We start from the raw sequence: 19,190 nt of genomic DNA on the forward strand, positions 1-19,190 counted from the left end.
TAGTGTAGTGGCTCTCCATGATAATTGAATTGATGGAGCCCAGAGGGACGCAGGACGCAGATTTGTGGTGAATAAAACACAGTTTAAACTCAACCTTATTTCTATAATAAGTCATCTCAGAAGACACATGTTCCTGTGAGTTTCTCCTCGTGAAGAATCGTCTTTTTAATTACTCCTTGTCAAAGTAGACCAACATAAATGCACACTCTGCCTTCAGCGCTTGGTTTGTCTTGAGGGTGGCGTAGCTGACCTGGCATTTCACATACATTATGTGTGCCATGTGGCCAAATCCTCCTCATGCTACACTTTCATTTGAATTCAGGCTTGCTGATGAGCACACACACACACACACACACACACACACACACACAGACAAACAGCCATGTGCCATGTTTTATTTATGAATGAAGAACCTGCGCGGTGTATTGTGTCCCTGATGTTTGCTTTAGCAGCAAGCCAGAGATCTGCTCCCGGGCCCTTTGATTAGGCAAAGAGCTGCATCTGAGGGGGTTTCTGTGTAATGAAGAGATTATTGAGCCCCCCGAACTGTACCCCAAACCCTGCATGAACACACACGCATATACAGTTGCAGATGGATGACCTACAGAATCAGAGCCACAGCGCACATACACTTAACCTGATAGCATTACACTGCAGCTTTTCTTTTATGGGAGACAGCATTGCAGGCACAACAAGGAGAGGCAGAGGTCTCTAATTAATTTAGAGTCCTCTGTGGATCTTGGAGGGTATCAGGGGGGTTCGAGGCTTCTAGTAATTCAGCTCGGATGAATACCATTACCATCTAATGCTGTCCAATTACAGAGGCAGGCTTCAATATGGGCTCCACTGCAACTAATACAATTTTAGACATATGACTCGATATATAAATATATGGAGGAGGCACTCTGGGCTGCAGTACAACCTAGTGTATGTTAGAAAACTGCACACACACACACACACACACACACGTTCGGTGTTTCTTTTATCCCTGGTTTTTCATTTATTTCACCACATTTACTGTATTAAAATCAATAGCATCTCGCAGTCCATTCAATCTGTGGTTGATGTGAGACATGTTGATGGTGATAAATTCTGTCATATCCAGATGAATGCATCTTTTTATCAGCCAGGAAATGCAACCAGCCTCGCCTGTGACAGAGGTCAAATTTAATCCCGAAACACCCAATCTGGGCTTGTTTCAGATATATGGCTCAGTAGGCCGGTATAAAATCCTGCCTGTGCCATTTTATAGATTACTTGGCCTATTCCATTTGATATTGCTTTTTCCAACCGCTGTATTGTTTGTCAGAGCTGGCTTTGTTCGAGCCACCAGGTTTTATTCCAGGAAAATGTTGCCCTCCACAGGAGAAACAGGGTGGTGCATCTCATCCAGCCGGGGCCTTGACAGACAGTCAAGTGAGAGGATTATCTCCTCAGTCGTTGGATTAACTAAAGTAAATGTTCTCACAGAAAGTTGCCAAGCGTGTTTTCATCACATCCCATCTCAGTGTTGACTTTGGGATATCTTCCCAGGGCATTGCTGAAGGCGTGTTGCCTTTGGAGCTGGAGCTAAGGCTTATTAAAGAATATGCTTTCAATTAGCATACTCTTTTCCACAGGGAAGAAAAAGCCATGAAGTTAGTGTAGACAATAAACATTTCAGCTGAGAAAAACTGTAATGTATTGCTCGGGATTTCTGGCCACATAAAGATATGGTAATGTTTGATTTAATGGCTGTAGGCCTTGTTAAATTGCTGAAATTATATATTGAACAAAAGCAATAGAGGGCCTTTTACTACAACGCAGACCATAAATCTTGTGTTGTTATTGAGGTTGTTGGCGAGACTGTCAGCAGACACGTAGTGGTCGGTGGTTTATGCCTGGGGCGTTCGTTAGGCCATGTGGGCAACAAAAAATCAGGACTAAAGCTACTGTGCGAGAATCCAGGCCTGCTGAACAATACTGTACACATTAATACATGTGGTGCCGCCAAGAAAAGGCCTTCGTGCTTGTTTGCATTAAGGTGAAATTCAGCTGAACTGCTGGATGCTGGAGGTTGCACTTGTAATTAGCAGCTTTTTGCCATGTTTGTATCATTAAAAACATATTTTCCATCCTTAAGGAAAGAATGTTTTGTTTGCACTTTGCCATGTAAGTAAATATTAGTAATATGCTTGCAACATGCTGGAGGGATGACCTCCTTTACATGTTGCCTTTCTTCATGTCTGAGCTCATTTTTCCTTAAAGAGAGAAGGTGAAGAAGAGCCAGAAAGTCATTGGTTTTGGTCCAGTTATATAGGTCCAGCTCTTGGCAGGGGGATGCACTGCTTTATGCTTCTGTACGGCTGGATTTACAGCGGCCATTACTCCTGACAGGGAGAGCCTCCCCGTTGTGTAAAGAGCCGCTCCACATAGTAGCCATGAATTTATGGCCACGGCGAGGGCCAGAACTGGTTTTAATGGTGACTAGGGTTTAATATTCTCTCTCCCCGACAGATTCACCCAGTTAAAATCTGCTTTTGTGACAGAATTCCTGCCAAGTAACAATATGCTGTGATGAAATATGGTTGGTTGCATTCAAAACAATATGGTCACAATAAAAGATGGCAATTTTCTACAATGTTAGGTGTGTCCTCCAGTTGTTTTGATATTTTATTTTATTATTTTATTTTATAACTTCATAGTGATGATAACTGAGCAAAAAGACAAACATCTTGAGGATGTTTTATCTGTATGCCAATTTCATTACAATCAATGTCCCTTACGCATTCACACCACTAGATGTCCCCATAATGCTTGTCTGTTGAAAAGCACTGCAGCATCTCTGTAGTCTGAGACTGAATAATGACACGATCAGTGCTTAGCATGGAGAGGACGACTTAAAGAGCTCTAGAGTCAGAAAAAAAGTTATTCATTCTGTAACAGGCATCTCTGGGTTTTTATACGGACATATTCTGTATATAAATCTTCTGTGGCAGTTACTGATCTCTCCTTTCAAGGCAGATGATGTGTAGTATTTTACCAAGGACAGAATAATCCTCTCCTGAATTTAGAGCCAGAGAAGGACTTCTTTGCAGACAGCATTACAGTCACAATGACTTAACAAATGTCTCTTTGTTAAGCCAAACAAATAAGATGAAGTGCACTTCGTATTAAAGTGTCTTATTCAGCAATAACTGCACCTTGGTTTGCAAAAGAAGCAACTTTTTCCATTTTATTCCCCAAATGACAATCCAGTTAGTGTCTTTCACCTCAAACTCGTATCCAGTTATTTCACAATCTCGTGTTTCCGGCTGATATTCCTGACAAGATCGTGACAGATGGCTGATCACTTAAACCATCAGCTAAGAAAATGGAGCCAATTGCTTTGTCATAAATTGTCAGCGGCGAGAAGCTGCCAGGCTTCGTGTGGAGACTGCGAGACTAAGAGAGCGATCCTCACTCGTTTGCTCTGTCAGCTAAAATCCTCAGCCTCGCTGGTGGCGGTCGCTCAGAGCTCCTCCGCAACTTTGTCACTGAAAAACTCACTCGCAATGCCAGACTTCCCCCTCTGAAGGAGGGGACGTGCCAGCACAGAGCCCCGGTCTTTGAAGTTGGGTTTGAGGCGAGGACGGTTCTCTCTTGTGGGAGCAGATGGCTGAGGCCATCAGACAGAGAAGAATCCAATTAAAGAGAGAAAAAAAGAGTTTTCGTTTTGGAATCGTCTCTGGTGAGAAAGGACAGATAAAAAAAAACGGTTTTGTGATCTGTAGAGACCTTACACACAAGCGCCTCGTGAAGATGACTGGGTTAGCTCACACCAAACCAAACTTCAGACAAAAATATCCTTAATTCCTTAAAATATCCTAAGCACGACTAGGCTTTTCCTCCATGATGGTGTTGCAAGTAAGCCTCTCACTGATGGATTTTAAATACATCAAAAGTTAAGTCATATTCAGTCATAAAAACTACTTTTTTTTTTCAAACACCAACCAAACAACACTGTAAAAAAATAACATGCAAAAAACAGAGTTTGTGTGTGGAGGAAGAGAACAGGGAGCTGCTGCTGGTGAACAAGCTATTCAGAGTTACAGTAGCATTGGTGAGCACTTTCTATGGAAAGTGGGAAGGCTCAGGGGCCTCGATGACGTTAATGCGCCCTTAATGTGGCCGCGTGGCACTGAAATGAAATGAAAGGTAAGAGCAGAGAAAGATTGAGGAGACTCTGCGATGTTGTTTGACCTTTAGTGTGAACTTTCTGTCCCAGCGACAGACAGAAGAGGAGCTTCATAATGAACATTTCACAGTAACAACAAACTACGGAAGTAATGCCAATCTGGCAACTTAAATGTCATCGTGCTCTTATTCTTTCATTTTCTTTCACCCTTAAAGCATGAAAAAATCCAAAAGGATTGGATGTTTTAACCAGGATGACCTGTTTTGGATGTTAGACAAAAGAAGGATGTTTGGGGACTTTTTGTCACAGATGTTTTGAGGATCATGTCGAAACTTTGGGTTTTCACTTACCCTTTTCCAGTCAGAGGTCAGGGTCTGCAGCTAAACAGGGATCCCCTTTGAGCTGTCAGGTATTCAGGGACTTGTACTCAAGTATGGCATTTGACTTGGATGATCTTTTTTGAGCCTTCGGGCCACGCACCACGGAGAGATAACCGCTCTTGTTCTTGTGTCCACAGCGAGAAAAGCTGATCCACGAGCTAGAGGAAGAGCGACGTTTGCGACTGGAGAGCGAGAAGCGTCTCCGGGAAGTGACAGAGGAGTCCGAGCTGGGACGGGCGCAGATGGTTTCACTGCAGCACCAATTCTCCAGGTAAAATGGCCCGAACGCCCCGAGTGTATTTGACATTATTATAGGAATACAGTGACCCTTTAATCCTGTGCTAAGTTGTTTTTAATATGATACAGAGGATCATCTCATCCAGTATATGCTGGGATAGGCAGCCCTCTCTAACCCTGTGTAGGTATACTTACTCTAGTACTTGAGTATTTTAATGTTTAGATCAGATTTTAAATAACAGTCTACATATTAATGCATCAGTAACAATATTCCAGTCATATAATATATCAAGAGTCCAAGTCCCCTCAATGCCCTCCCTCAAAGATTTCACGTCATGATAATGGACATTGCCGCTAGAACTAATGGGGTGCCCTGGTGGCCGAGGGGTTTTTGCAGAGACCATGAACCACAACGTCATATCATTTCCAATCTCTTTACTCACTAAGTTATTAAATAAAGGCAAAAATAGGGACAATACATGTACATGTAGCATAATCACACAGAAGTCAGTGTTTTCTTAAAAGTTTCTGGAACTTCCTTCTTTTCTTTTATATTTGGCAGCAATTTAACTGCCATCAGCACTTCTGTCTTTATAACCTTAAAAATCAATATGGCGTTCTTGCTCTCGCCATTCCTTCGTTTCTTTGTTCTTGCCATTTTGTCTGAGTACTTTGGTGATATTTGTTTTGGCCACTTGACCTTATCATCAGCAAAAGATAGGTTGATGCATTACTTCTGCTTATAAAGTGTGAAGTGCTCAAACAATGCTCTTGTCATAACTTTAGTAACCTTTACTTCATGAATTTGTCCTCCACCTCACGGCTGCTGAGGTGTGACAGAGCAGTTGATGCCTTAATTAGGCGATAGGCTTTCAGCGCTTTACTTACCCCCACCCCCCCCCCCCCCCAAAAAAAAAAGAAAAAAACGAGTCCAGAGGATTTCACATTAACTGCTTATCTTCTCATTAAGTTGGTGCAGAAAATCCCGTACATTTTAATGGTCCCAGTGCTATAGTGCAGAAGAGGGCAGAGTCACCGCCAGGGGAAGAATCAAATATTTAAGAGCCGTTCCAAAGATTTATCACAAATTTGAAATGTTCCATTGATGCCTCTGAATTCAACTCAGTGGCGTTTCTCACTTAGGTTCAGCTGCCTAACATCCCTTTTGTGAAAGCCATTCCCTGCATCGCATTCATGCAGCCCAGATACAACCACAGCCTTTTACAGTTGACAAGGGAGCAACTCAGCTTTTACTACAGGGGTTAAGTGTCTTGCTCAAGGGTCCTTGAGCAGCGTTTTTTAAGGACATTTACATCCACTTTTCCTTTGTTTGGTACGTCAGTAGCAGTACATACAGGAAAGAACCTCTGAAATGATGATTTATAGGTAGTTTCCAGTTGGTATGACTTCCTGTTCACTCTGAGGTATATAAATCATCATGAAATCCTGTATAAACCTGTCTGAACCAATTTCATATTTCCAACACAGCTGGCTGCACCTGTCCACCTCTTCCGTTCGTGTTTTTTACTGTGTAGGATTGGTGGTTAGACATAAGTATCTCCCTGTCTGACCTGTGTGTGTAGACTCATTGTGTTCCCCGCACACGTTGCCAGGAAAAAGTGATAATATTTGTGGAGATACAGCACACTCCCTCCTGGAATAAGATTCTTTAAAGGGGGTGGTGGTGAATTAGTAGATATGGGAGCAGCAATATGAGAGTCGATGCCTTGCAGCCAGAGCAAGAGAATGTACTATTCTATTAGGTGGGAAATATATAAAGCTTGTCCCTGATTGGGTACTGCACAGGTCCCCACGGAGACAGATGAATTTGTCGCCATGGCAGGGGTCGCCCGGATGGATGGTCCTCATTGGGTGCCAGGCGACTGCTGGTGCTTTACCGAGACTGTTGCTCTGCAATATAGACAAAGATTCCATTATGTCCTCAAAAAGTGCTTATCGAAGGGGGCACGCTCACCCAAACTCCCCACCTCACTCAGCTGTTGCCATTCCAGCAGCGTTGCTCATTGTCATCATGCTGGATTGCTGTAATTTCCGTGCGGCGCGTCGTCAATGGTTTTGCGACTCCTGGGGGAACACGGGGTTCAGCTGCTTCCCTTCCACAAGTTACAAAGATATCTCCCACCGCCTCCACACAAACAAGCTAACAGGATTTCAGTCTCACTGTCAAAGTCTTAATCTTTGTTTAAGCGTTGCTGAGTGCTTATCTGAATGTGAATGAGTGAGCGAGCGAGCCGCTGCTCCAATCCGCCAACCTGTGAGCGTGGAGTGTGTTTACTCGCGTACCTGGCCCTTCAGTGGATTAACATGCTTACATGGCAGCCAACAATCGGTGGCTCTGCGCCCTGGTGGCAGATGGGACATCAGTGAGGTCACTTTAATTAGCGATTTACAAGCCAGCAAAAAAAAAAAGAAAAAAGGAAAAAGATACAGTAACTCGGTCATCCGGCTACTGAGAAGTGTCTTCCCATGAACCTTTGCCCCACTTGTCTGCTGCTTGCTCTGCTGTTTCCAGTTATTGGCTTATGGATATACCTCATGCACGGCTTCATATGCGTGCACGCTTACTGTCGGCCAACGGACGACTATTATTCGTGTCTCGTGCGGCTCGTGTTCTGCGAGACCTTCACCCATACCTCCTGATTGATTTCAGCTTATTTGTTGCGCATTAGGGGAATAGAAACCTCAGTGCATCAATGTGTCTTTTGAGATAACACCCGCAAATCATGTTAAGTGGACATCCAATCTTTTAAATAGACTGGGATCTGTTTGACCTCAGGCAACAATTGATTTGCGTGTTGCTAATTAATTGAGGTTGTGCTTTGAATCATGACGATGGAAGTGAAATCAGGCTAGTAACAGGCGTAGCAAATTGAATGATTAAACCCAGCCAAATATTATAGAAAAGATATCAAACATATATGCAAATGAGTGTTTTAAATGGATTTTTCAAACCTTGCCAAAAATAGGGTCCAGTCCGATTTAACTAAATGTCTTTTTTTTGGTTGCTCGGGGAGACAGAGGTGTTCTGTGATGATATGAGACAAAAAGGTAATGAGCTGCTTGTTAGAGTCGCACTTTATGGTATCACACACAGAAACACACACATGAACAAACAGGCATATCCTCACCAAACAGGAAAGATCAAACAGTCACTCCTGGAGCCAGACGAACTCCGGGGAATCTCAGCGTTCTTACAGGCTTTGTTTGTGTGTGTGCTTTGCCTCCGTACGTCCCTGTAACGAATACACTTGTTTGGCAGGAGTTGAATGTAAGGCAGGAATCGCCCAAAACTGGAACAACTGGCTTTTCTTTTTCTACTTTCACCCACTAAAAAGCTCAATTTGCCTGTGTTTTCACGGCTGAGATCAGAAAGTCTGCATTCCTCAGGTGACTGGCCATTTAGCTCCAGACGTAGGTGTACACACACGCTTAGATCCACTCCTCCACACACACACACACCCTCCCCCAACTAGCTGGGTTCTTAGCCTGGTGTGGGTCACATGCCCAGCCCCTCCTGACTTGGGTCAACCCCCCAGGGCTTCACCACCACTAACATGGCCTGCCGTCATTAAACTCCAGCGGATTAGTAGGAGACTCCAGCCCACAACCCAGCAGCCTCCTGGGCCCACCCTGGACGTCCCACAACTCCGTATGGGCAAGACATTTAAGAGCCAGGACAGGACTGCGTCAGGACTGGAGGAGAGAAAAGATGGAGTCACAACTGGGAGCAACACTTAAAATTCTGTCTTCTTGCCCTTCAAACAAATGAGAGCAGAAAATGAAATGAATTGTAGAGACAGAACTGTGATCCATCGGGTGCATTTGGACGTCTGTACAGCAAGGACGCTCTGAGGCCTTCTCCACATCCCCTCCCCTTCCTGTGTGGCCACACTCAGACAGGATGGCCAGTGAGCAGACAGGAATATTGGGGCCACTTGGGGCCCTACATGGCCTGAAGATGAGGGAGGCAGTTTTCAGGTAATGAGCGGGACAGTTTCATTTTGTCTGCAAACAGAACTCTTTTGAGGCAGTTTGTTTGATGTCACTCCTCTGCGTTTTGTTTTGCTTGCCATTCTTATCCTCTTAAGGTCTTTATTGTAGTCATTCCTCTGCCTGTAGTGCAGATTAGACACTTCTAGAAAGGGAAAAAGAGAGGCCCTTTGTTGGCTGCTGCTCATAAGTCTCCTCACATACATACCTTGGCATGCACAGAAGCTCAGGTACGATATCTTGAGGTTTGTGCTGCTTGCTTATTCTCGGATTTATCTTGTTCCTTTGTCACCTTTGTGCTCTTTAAGGCATTCAAGTTAAACCAGTTTGCAGAAGATAGTTTGGAAATAAATTCCTCTTGACTTCATTTGGCTCAGCCGCCGGATAACAGTCATTGTCACCCTCATCACATGTGCGCTCATCGGCAAAACCAGGGCGTTTACAGCCGCCCCGGTCCACTTGACTTTGAATCATTGCCGTCTTGAAGGGCCCTCTTCGTGGCAGGATATGGGAGACTTACGGCTAGACTAACAACAACAGCAGACGATGACTGGTGCCTGCAGATTTATGGCTCAGCAGCGTATTCTTTCTGCACATTACTCAGTGTGAGAACATGTGTGCATATGCAATGTTTGTGTATGTCGGCCGATGATGTAAACAGGAAAGAATGCCAGCGTTTTTTAAGTCTGGACGTGTTGTTTGGACAGTCACGCTCAGGTTGAGATCCCTCCACGGTCCGCAGAGTAAAGTTTCAGAACCCGGCGTGTGTGTGTGTGTACTGCATGCATTCATGTGCTACTCTCATTACCACCGCACTACTCTGGACTGCACAGCTGGACCGGCAAACACTAATACGCTCAGAGAGGGAGCTGAGTGATTGCACTCTGTTTGCAGATCAATGCCCTCTCTTCTAATCATCCAAGCATCCAGCCACGCCGGGACCAAGTGTTTTAATTTGGCGCATTTGAAATGGCCCCCCTGCAAGCCTTGGCGGCTGCAGGATTTCGCCAGATGAATCAGGCCCCTGTTCAGGACAACACATCTGGGGTCATTAACAAGATGGAGGGGGGTCAGTCTTTTGAAGTTACTTCCTTACTCCTGCCCAATGGGGACGAGGGCTGTTAAATAGATAATAGGTGTCTGGACTATTTTGGGAGCACCTCATATTTAAAGGATTTATTGGTCCATTTCAGCCACTCTCTATAACTTCCAAATTTGAACAGGGAATTATGTCTGATTGAACTTAATTTGGGCCGTTCTACTCTATCACTTGTACTGAATTACCAGCCCAAAAGAGAGCTTTGGTACCAAACTCCCATTTAAAAAAAAGCGTCAGTTTGCTTAATAAGCACCACGCTGGGTTTGTGTGTCAAAGTGCGACCTATGACTTGATTGTAACTATGTCAGACAATCACAAACACTTGTATATGCACCCTCCGCCCCGCTAACTTCTGCCTTGGATTAAACCTGCTGGTTATGATGTTTATAGGCATGCTGAAAGAGGTCAGATTACAAGCTTTTGCAGAAGTAGGGCATCTATCATCACATCATGATAGCTCGCCTGTTCTCTCTGGCTTGTGGAGCCGGTGCTCGCAGATTGTAGCCTAAAGCCAAACAGCATGTAATTCAAACTGACCTCATGGTTGCAGTATAGATTTGGTTGTAGGGCAGCTGCTCTGGTAGGCACATATACACAGCGGCTGATACTAAACTCTATTTTTTATAAACTTCTTCTTTATCTGTGAGTTATATAAGCAACAGAAAAGACATTTTAACAGAAAATGCCTCTCACATCTTTAAAGGGTCAGTTCACCCACCTACCTCTAATGGAATTTTGTTTGTGCTGCTTACAGCATTGAGCAATTACATTTACCATTTACCTGCAACATTTTCGTCCTGAAACAGTATCCCTGGATAGTCCTCAAACCTCACTATAAACAGTTTTAATTGGAACAATTTTCTGCCAGAGAAATAGTCCCTATAGAAACCATTCACTGTGTGTTCTGCAGGTTATTGCTGCTATTTTTCTATGCTTTGATCACCACAAACTAAATTCCTTTGACCTCTATTGTATTGGGGTGGAGGCAGAAATCTCAGAGATGGATACCTCAAAACCTGGGCACATAAAGCCCAAACTATCTGCATGGCTAGATACCACTAGGAGTAAGAAATTGAAAAAGGAAGGGTGGGCTTGTCAAGTTTGGTCTCAGTTGGTATAAAAGTGACTGGCAGTTGATGGCACCCAGTGTGACCTTCCAGTAGGGTTTACCGAAATTTGCCTACCAACATCATATCATCAATCAGATCTTGTCCCTTATTTTTGATAGTCCATAATACTCTCCATCTTGACCCACCTCCTACTCCAGCTTCCCAGTTCCCAAATGGCCCTGCTTGTGTAAGTAATGGTCTCCATGCTGTCATCATGACTAAGGTTCCCACTGGGATGTCTTCCTCAGTCTGTATCTCTGTCTCACATGTGGAGCACACATGCCTGTAGCCCACTGGGGAGATACAAGCAAAGGCTCCAGCGAGATGCTGTTGAGGACCAATGGCTTCCTCATTGCTAACTGCTTCCTTTGGCCAGAGGTGAACATGTGGGATGGCCATCATGAATTTGCACTCTAAATCCTTCCAAATGTAGTGGGACTGCTGGAGGGATGAAAGAGGGAGAACCTAAATCTGGTTCCCTCCATATGTCCCTTTTAATTCACGCTCTTTACAGACTAAACCTCAACTGCACCCTGTACTTCACTTCTGGTAAAATCATGTGATGATCCTGGAAAGAAGGCGTATTTAATTTTTAAATGTTATTGGAGAGAGTTTTCCTGTTTCAGTGAATTTTCTAATATCTTATTAGAAATGAAACGGTATTTAATATAAAAAAGGTCAATAAACCAATATTTATATGAATCATTTAGTCGTGAGTGTATTTTGATGAAGCCCTTTGATGTTAAATCAGCATCCTGTGCAAGAAAACAACCAAAAAAAAGCTCTTTGTCACAGCAGTTGGTCAACAAGTATTGGAATGAAATATGACTTTCAGGGCATACTAAATGCTTTGGCCTCTTGATCTCTTTTTCTGTGGCATGTGTGTCTTGTTGATAAGGTGAAAGGTCGCTCACGAGAGTCAGCGGTCATGAGGGCTAGGACCTTTGTAATGCTACCCTGTTGTAACATGCATGACTGATGTGCATGACTTTTATAGCCCTGAACTGTCCTCAAGGCTCTAAACTGGACCAAAGGGTTAAACCTAACCCTTTCACCAAAAGCATCTAGTTCAGTTCCCGGGAGTTTTCCTCTCCTTCATTTAGGTCACGTCTAAGAAAGGGTCTCCTTGCATGTTTTCTGCAAAACAGCTCTAAGAGGATAAGAGTGGCTTAGCGTTGGGTTAAGCTAGGCAATCACCCGGTGGGCGTACATAAGTGATTTGCTGGAAAGGAGTCTGAGAAGAAGAATGGAATATTCTTGTGCCAAAATGGACAGTTTTGCAGGGGCTCTGTGAGGTCAGATAAGGCGATTGTCGCCTTTCGATGCAGCAGTCACGCGAGGGCCCCCGACGGCCTCGATTCAACTGCACAACCAGGTGATTGTTCTCCCTATCATTTCAGCAGCTTTAGGATTTTCCAATCGTTCACCGGTCAAATCTGATTAGAGGGTCTCGGTCAACCTGAGCTTCTGATAGCACTGATAAAGTGAGAGTGTGACCAGAGTCAGACAGAGAAAAGCTGAAGCATCTCCACTGATCTCTGGCACTTTTCATCATTTGGCATTTGAGCTTCTCTCTTCTTAAGGTGAAATGTTAATAAGTATGTGTCAGTGTCATAAGCTCACATTATGCTGAAGCTTAAGCAAGTTACCATGGATTCTACAATGTTATCCTCATCTTGAGTATCAAGTCTTGTTTCCAAGTGATGTAGAAAATACAACATAGCAAAGGAGTGTGTACAGAAGGCCAGGCTTTTTAATTCAAAATATAGGAGCAGTGTAGCTGATATGCTGCTGCCAAGGAATGCTGGCAGCCCAGATATCCAACCATGGCAGGGGGGATCAGCAACTCCTGCTTGGTCCGAGCTGTGAAACATGCAAAGATGCAGGCGGTCATTGGCAGGAGAGTGATTACTGAAATAAACAAATGAGCGTCTAAAAGCTGTGTTAATGAAAAGAGGCACATTGGGAGAGAAGATGATTAGGACAGCGAGTTAGAAATATGAGATGGCACGCAGAGATCTCTGATCATGCCGGGAGTGTCCTGGCATGCAGCCTCTGTATTAGCTTTTTCTTGCACGGAAAGTGTTGATTTTAGTGAAGCCACACGCCTACATGCACACACACACACACACACACACACACACACACACACACACACACACACACACACACACTGGCTGACAAAACAGGGGGATCCCTGTCCTTAGTCGTGCTTCATCCCTGCAAGTCCATCCCTGATTCCCGTCTGATCCGAGACTACCGGCCTGCTTGGCTCTCAGCAGGGGCCCTTCTCCTTTGGAGAGGGCTTAACATGGGACATATGGGAAAGTCTTTGCCTGCCAGATCACTGTCTTTGCACAGGGCTAGTGTCGGATAATGACACACTGGAGACACGGCAAGTAGAAAATGAGAACAGGAGATCTGCTGTCAGGCTGACTCGGTAACCCGGCCACGGGACTAACCATGCTGTCTGTCGATTGTGCGAAAAGCACTCAGGCTTATATGATGACTGCATGGCCTATTTTAGCCTAGAGACCCACATTTCAGCAATAGTGTCTGGGTCACTTTATAGCGCTGTGAGAGCAGAGTGCTGGCTGTGCATTCGGATGTCTCTGCATATGGAGCTCAGGGACGTCTGCACAGTGTTTCTGGCCTTATTCCGAAAAAACGGCAGCGGTAAAAATGGAGAAAAAGTCAAGATGGGGTAAGTTTTGAGCTAAAATTGTCAGCTTTTGAGAGAGGTTTGGCGTCCTTTGATCATTTTCAGGTCTGTGAGGGAATGTGTCATTGAAGGCTAGAGCTGTGTAAAGCCACTGCAGTTCCAATGAATGGAAAGACTTTTGAATAAAACGCTCCTTCGTTTGAAGTGTTGATGTCATTGTGACTTTTGACAGCTAAAAGAAGAAGAAGAGAGAGGACGTTTCTCATATGTTAACCGCAGGTTTGTCAACCATTCAGCCTGAGACGACACAGTATTTCACCTCTAATTGCCCCGGTTTGTTCTGATGATGCATCACTTTGGCTCACCGTCACATCAGAGCTCTAGACAGCCGGCGATCATGAGTGTATTCTGTGTGTGTGTGTTTTGCGTTGGCCTGAAGATCGTCAGACCTCAGGCTGAAAATTGATTGGACCCTTAATTGTATTTCCTGGACTGCTGATGAACGCCGCGTTTGAAATTCAGCCTGTGCTGCGTGAGGGTCAGGGAAGTCAGAATTTGCTTGCGCCTCCACATACGCCCCTTATAACACACACACACACACACACACACACACACACACACACACACACACACACACATTCGTCCGTCCTTCCCTGAATGATGTTTTCAATAGGTCGTTGGAAGGCACTTTAAGATTAATCTCACTATCACACTGTGTTTTGAGTATAAAGTAACACTCTGTCGTCTGAGAGTTATATTCCATCCATCATAAGCATTTAACAGACTCTCTCTCACATATAAATACGTTTTAGGTGCCTGAATTTATGGTAATGACAAATTACACTGTTTATTTTATGGGATGTTTTGCTGGACGCTTGTCCCATTCTGTCCTTGGCTGAATTTATTGCTTTGGACTCGTACATTTGATTATTTAAATGTACTTTTTTTCTGCTTTTGGAATCACAGCACTTTATAACTGGAATTATTAGTGCTGTGCTTGAAAAGAAGTTGTATTCCTCAGTCTGTAGCTCGAAGATTTCCTGATGGTTACAGGTCTGAAAATAGCGATTGCAGAGCAGAGAGTACAGATGAGATTTATTTGTTTTATTTTTAGAGTAGAATAAATCTTCCTCCCAAATGGATCCTCAGAACCACCACTAAACTTCAAAGACTTTGTGAGATGCCATACACCTGAGCCTTCTGTGACAGGAAACTTTGAAATGGACGCGGTATGGAAAGCGAGGGTCAGTTAAGAAACATAAAGGGTCTCTTTCAGGTGTGCAAGAACGCCAGACCCTTCCCTCCTCCTCCTCCTCCTCCAGCCACAACATGAGGACGCAGGCAGGCCAAGGCTTCAAAGTGTTTTCTACCATCCTGCCACTCTGTAAAGCGAAGGTCAGTGAGGCCTTGGTCGTCACAGCCAGCATGCTGGGACGTTTGTCTGGAAGTTATGCGTTTTTGTATTTACGGCCACATCAGTTAAAAAGCAAGTGCGGATATCATTTTATTTAATTTTACATTTATTGCTTGGCACATATTTTCATTCATGCTGCATTAGAATCATTTTGTCACCATCTGTCGGCTCGCCCAGTGATATTTCCACTATTTCTCATTTCAGGTTTAATTTTAAAACTCCCACCTTTACATATTTATCCTGGCAGCTCGTTTCTGGACCAAATCAACAAAACAGTTAACAGGAGGGCAATGTGTGACTTTTGTAACAGTGAACAACAGTGAAATTGGTTAAAATCTTTTTTTATTGTGCAGTACAAAGTAGAAATATGTTTTGAACGAAATGGACAGAAGTGTGTTAGAGGTCTTAAACCAGAGATAAGTGTTTTTTTTTTATCTTTCAGGAAAATTGATGCTTAGCTCTGTGACCCGCATGTCATCATCATACACTTGAGTCACACACTGTGGCTTTATCTGTAGGTGGTCACCTGCCCAAATCCCCTCAGTCCAAGAGCTACCCCTACTTGCCATGCTGATCATGCCTGTCAGCTAGTCCTTGACCCGGTGTCAGCGTCTCCGGACTCCAAAGCTGTCTCTGTCACGTCCTCTTTGCTCTATAGGTTGTGCTGATTAAGGCCAGCATTTAAAGCAGGAACTGGAGCAATCTGCCACCAGCTCTGCCTGCCTGCCTCTTCAACTGTTCAGTCAGCAGCTAGCGGCCTGATTACAGCCGGCTTTAGGGCTCAGCCTGGACAGATGGTGTGGCTAGCACCGTCGTTACTGCCTGCGCTCACTCTCACCCACTGTCATACAACAGCCAGGGCTGATCAGTGGAGAACTACCAGGAAATTATTACAAAGCGTGTATAAAACATATGCATACCACAGTTGGTATGAATATACCATATTCTAGTTCTTAAAAATGTGTACAGCACCATGAAAAGTCCTAAAATAACAATAACAACTGATTTCTAACTAGTGAGCTTTGGAGATGCTGGTAGACAGATTTTGTTAGCTTTGGACAGAGCCAGGCTAGCTGTTTCCCCCTGTTTCCAGTCTTTATGCTAAGCTAAGCTAACTGTGTGAGAGAGTGGTATCGCTTTTCTCATCTAATTCTCTAAAAAAAAAGTGAAATATGAGCGTTTTCCAAATATGAACTTTTCCTTTGAGGTTAAGATTAGGCTTCCCATTGTCCTGGTAGTCCACACATACAGTTTCTGAATATTAGACATTCTTGTTTTGTACAAGTACATACACATTATAACTTTTGTAAATGAGTACAGGTTGGTTAAATGACGAGTACATAAGTCATGAGTTTGGGACTGGAGAGGAACTGACTGGGTGAATCCCACTCTAAAAATGTGCGTTTTCAACCATGATTGCCCATTTCAACTTTGCCGTGTGAGCCATTCCTTTGTTTTCCTTTACTGTGAATCAAACCAGTAAAAGAAGAAGAAGACAGTGTCATGAAATTCAGATGATTCCCACCTGGCATTGTCAAAGCCCTTCTTTTGTCAAGATGCTCCTTTCTAACAATGCCTGGCTGTCGCTCCTGTCCACCGGTGCTCCTGAATGTCACTTTTATCTTTTCATCATTTCGGTTAACATGAACCCAGCTGGGTCCGAGATCATCTTACGTAGTTTATCTGGTGCTGTGGTAGTCTTTCTTTTTTTCCTTACAGAATCCGAAACTTTATACATGTAGGGTCGAAGTTCACCCCACAGCTCGAGGGATAAAGATGACATGTGGCTCTTATTCAGATGGAAATAGGCAGAGGCATTTTCACACGCACTCTTTGGCACCTGTTTTGCATGCAGCCTGCAGTGTTAGCCGCACAAAATAGGAGCGCAGATTGTTTTGAACGGACCAGGCCTTGAAGGTCAAGGTCACTCGCGCAGTGTTTGCTGCTGTGATTGCACTTAATTCAAGCCATCATCAGACACACACGCCGCCGCACGCAAACACGCGGCAACACAATCACACACAGTAAGTCAGTAAGTACCATGTTTGCACATTTTGTACTCGATCTAGTCATTTGGATAAAGTGTTTTCCTGCATAGTGAACTGAGCAGAAGTTGGGATTCAATCCAAAAAATACCACTCATCCATCTTGTGACTCTGGCACTGATTCAGTCCCATTCTCTTTTCATTTTCACTGTGGGCCCATTTGTGGGTGTATGTGTGCATGCTGATGGAAAGTGTGAAAAAAGAAATTGCAATTGAAGGATGCAATGATCCATTTCAAACAACAAACATCTTATAAAAATTGTAAAAAAACTGCTTGAAAATAGATCCCATTTTAGATGTTTGCAGTGGTACCTTTGAAGCAGCTGATGGCTCATTTCACACTTTTACCCAATATAACCTTGAGGTCCTGGGTCAGGTTCATATTGGCTGTTCTACAGTCGAGATTAAAAACAAGGCACGTTTGGATCTTGCCATCAGGGTTACTACACCTTAGAGCAATGTGCCTGAGGAGTTCTGGCTGCCTAAAACAGCTTCTGGCAAAGCAGCAATATCTTTCAAGAAATAATGTCCCCGTTATTCCAGATAATCCACAGCTTTTGTTTTATTATCTGTTTGTCTGTTCCCTCTAGAACAATGCATGGCAGCGTTTTCTGATCTGACGCCACCATTCACTTCCAACACATTCGTATGTTTTATGGTTAAGTTTGGTTGGGTTGAGGGAAAGATCATGGTTTAGGTTCAAATAAGTAGTTTGTTAAGGTTAGGGGAGGTTCTCATGAGAAGAAGAATTGAGGATTTTGGGCTCTAGTTTTGAGTGTTCATGGGCATATACAAGATTAACAACAAGTAGGAGGAGGAGGAAGGGGATAGTAAAGTGCCTGAAGTGCCATTGACTTCCACTTATCTTTCGTTAGCTGCTACTCATCATAGCTAAAGAGAAAAGGGTGTCTCTGACAGAAATGCCACATTGATTGAGCATTTACCACCAAAATGTCTGCAAAGTATCTGACACATTATCTTCCCCTTGACTTGCCGTTTCATGTTTAACTTTAACACGATGCGTAACTTAACGCGCTGGTATGTGTTCCTGTGTGCAGGATGGAAGAGACGGTGCGGTCGCTGCTGCAGAATCAGGGCGTCCTGGAGCAGACTGCTGTGGACACGGTGGACATCATGAAGGCCTACAAGGTAAAATACCACCGCGACGTCTAGAGAGAGGGAAAAAATGCAACCTAAAGTTGGTTAATTGGTCAAAAAGGAATTGAATTATCACAGATGACAGAAAGGAGTTCACTCATGACATACAGCCACATCGTCCATTTACTCACTGATATGTCAGTAATCTTTTTGCAGGTGTAGATATCTTTGTTTGTATTTCACTACTCTTGTTTTTCAGCTCAGGGATCCACAGTGTTGAATAAAGCTAGACTGAGCCAAGGTGAAAGCCGTTCTTTGCTGACCCTGTTACATAATAGAAATAGCTGCTGGGATTGAACAGAGAGGCAGAAAGAATAAGAAGTACCACATATTTCTGAAGCACAGGGTCACCTTTGGGGTCGCACTCCACAATTTAGAGCTCAACATGTTTACACGGTGTTGTAGCGCTGAAATGCTGTTGCCTCGGTCTGTTTATCATCAGTGTGATGTTATTCACTTCCCCGTCTGAGAGCTTTAACTGTGGAGAAAATTTGCTTCCATGTGATGCATTCATTTGTAGACTTTGTGAAAATACCTCTCTAAGAGTTCATCCAGCATCTATGTTGCTTTACTGCTGCAGACTAATCTTTCTTTTATGTCACACGAGAAGCACATGATAACTTTAGTGCCCATAAAGACCATATTATTGTCTTTAATATCCAGCAGCTAAAACAAGAGCGAAATGCCTCCGGGGAGTGGAAGAAAAGGGCATCACTAATTCAGCAAGTGTGCAATAAAAAGAGTGTCTTCATAAATGGCTACATGCGTTCATCACTGTGAATAAAAGACAGAAATAGAATCTGTGAGTGATGAGTCCAAATAAACACTGTACAATTAAATGTCAGCTGCTTTGCTGCTTACTTCCCAGTGAGTACCAGAGGATCGTGAAACATGGATTAGCATCCGTGATAATAGACTG

The 19,190-nt window shown here is 43.7% G+C and overlaps 1 protein-coding gene across 1 annotated transcript in view; it reads left to right on the forward strand.

Annotated features, from left to right (window-relative positions):
- The window catches only part of LOC139306823 (nck-associated protein 5-like), a 71,198-nt gene that overhangs the window by 16,640 nt on the left and 35,368 nt on the right, over positions 1-19,190 (forward strand). Inside the window, exons 3-4 of the mRNA XM_070930777.1 lie at positions 4,674-4,807; positions 18,172-18,262. Coding sequence (XP_070786878.1) covers positions 4,674-4,807; positions 18,172-18,262 — 225 coding nt within the window. The remainder of the gene's footprint in view (positions 1-4,673; positions 4,808-18,171; positions 18,263-19,190) is intronic.

Source organism: Enoplosus armatus, chromosome 24 (genome assembly GCF_043641665.1).
Source record: "Enoplosus armatus isolate fEnoArm2 chromosome 24, fEnoArm2.hap1, whole genome shotgun sequence".
Lineage (NCBI taxonomy): Eukaryota > Metazoa > Chordata > Actinopteri > Centrarchiformes > Enoplosidae > Enoplosus > Enoplosus armatus.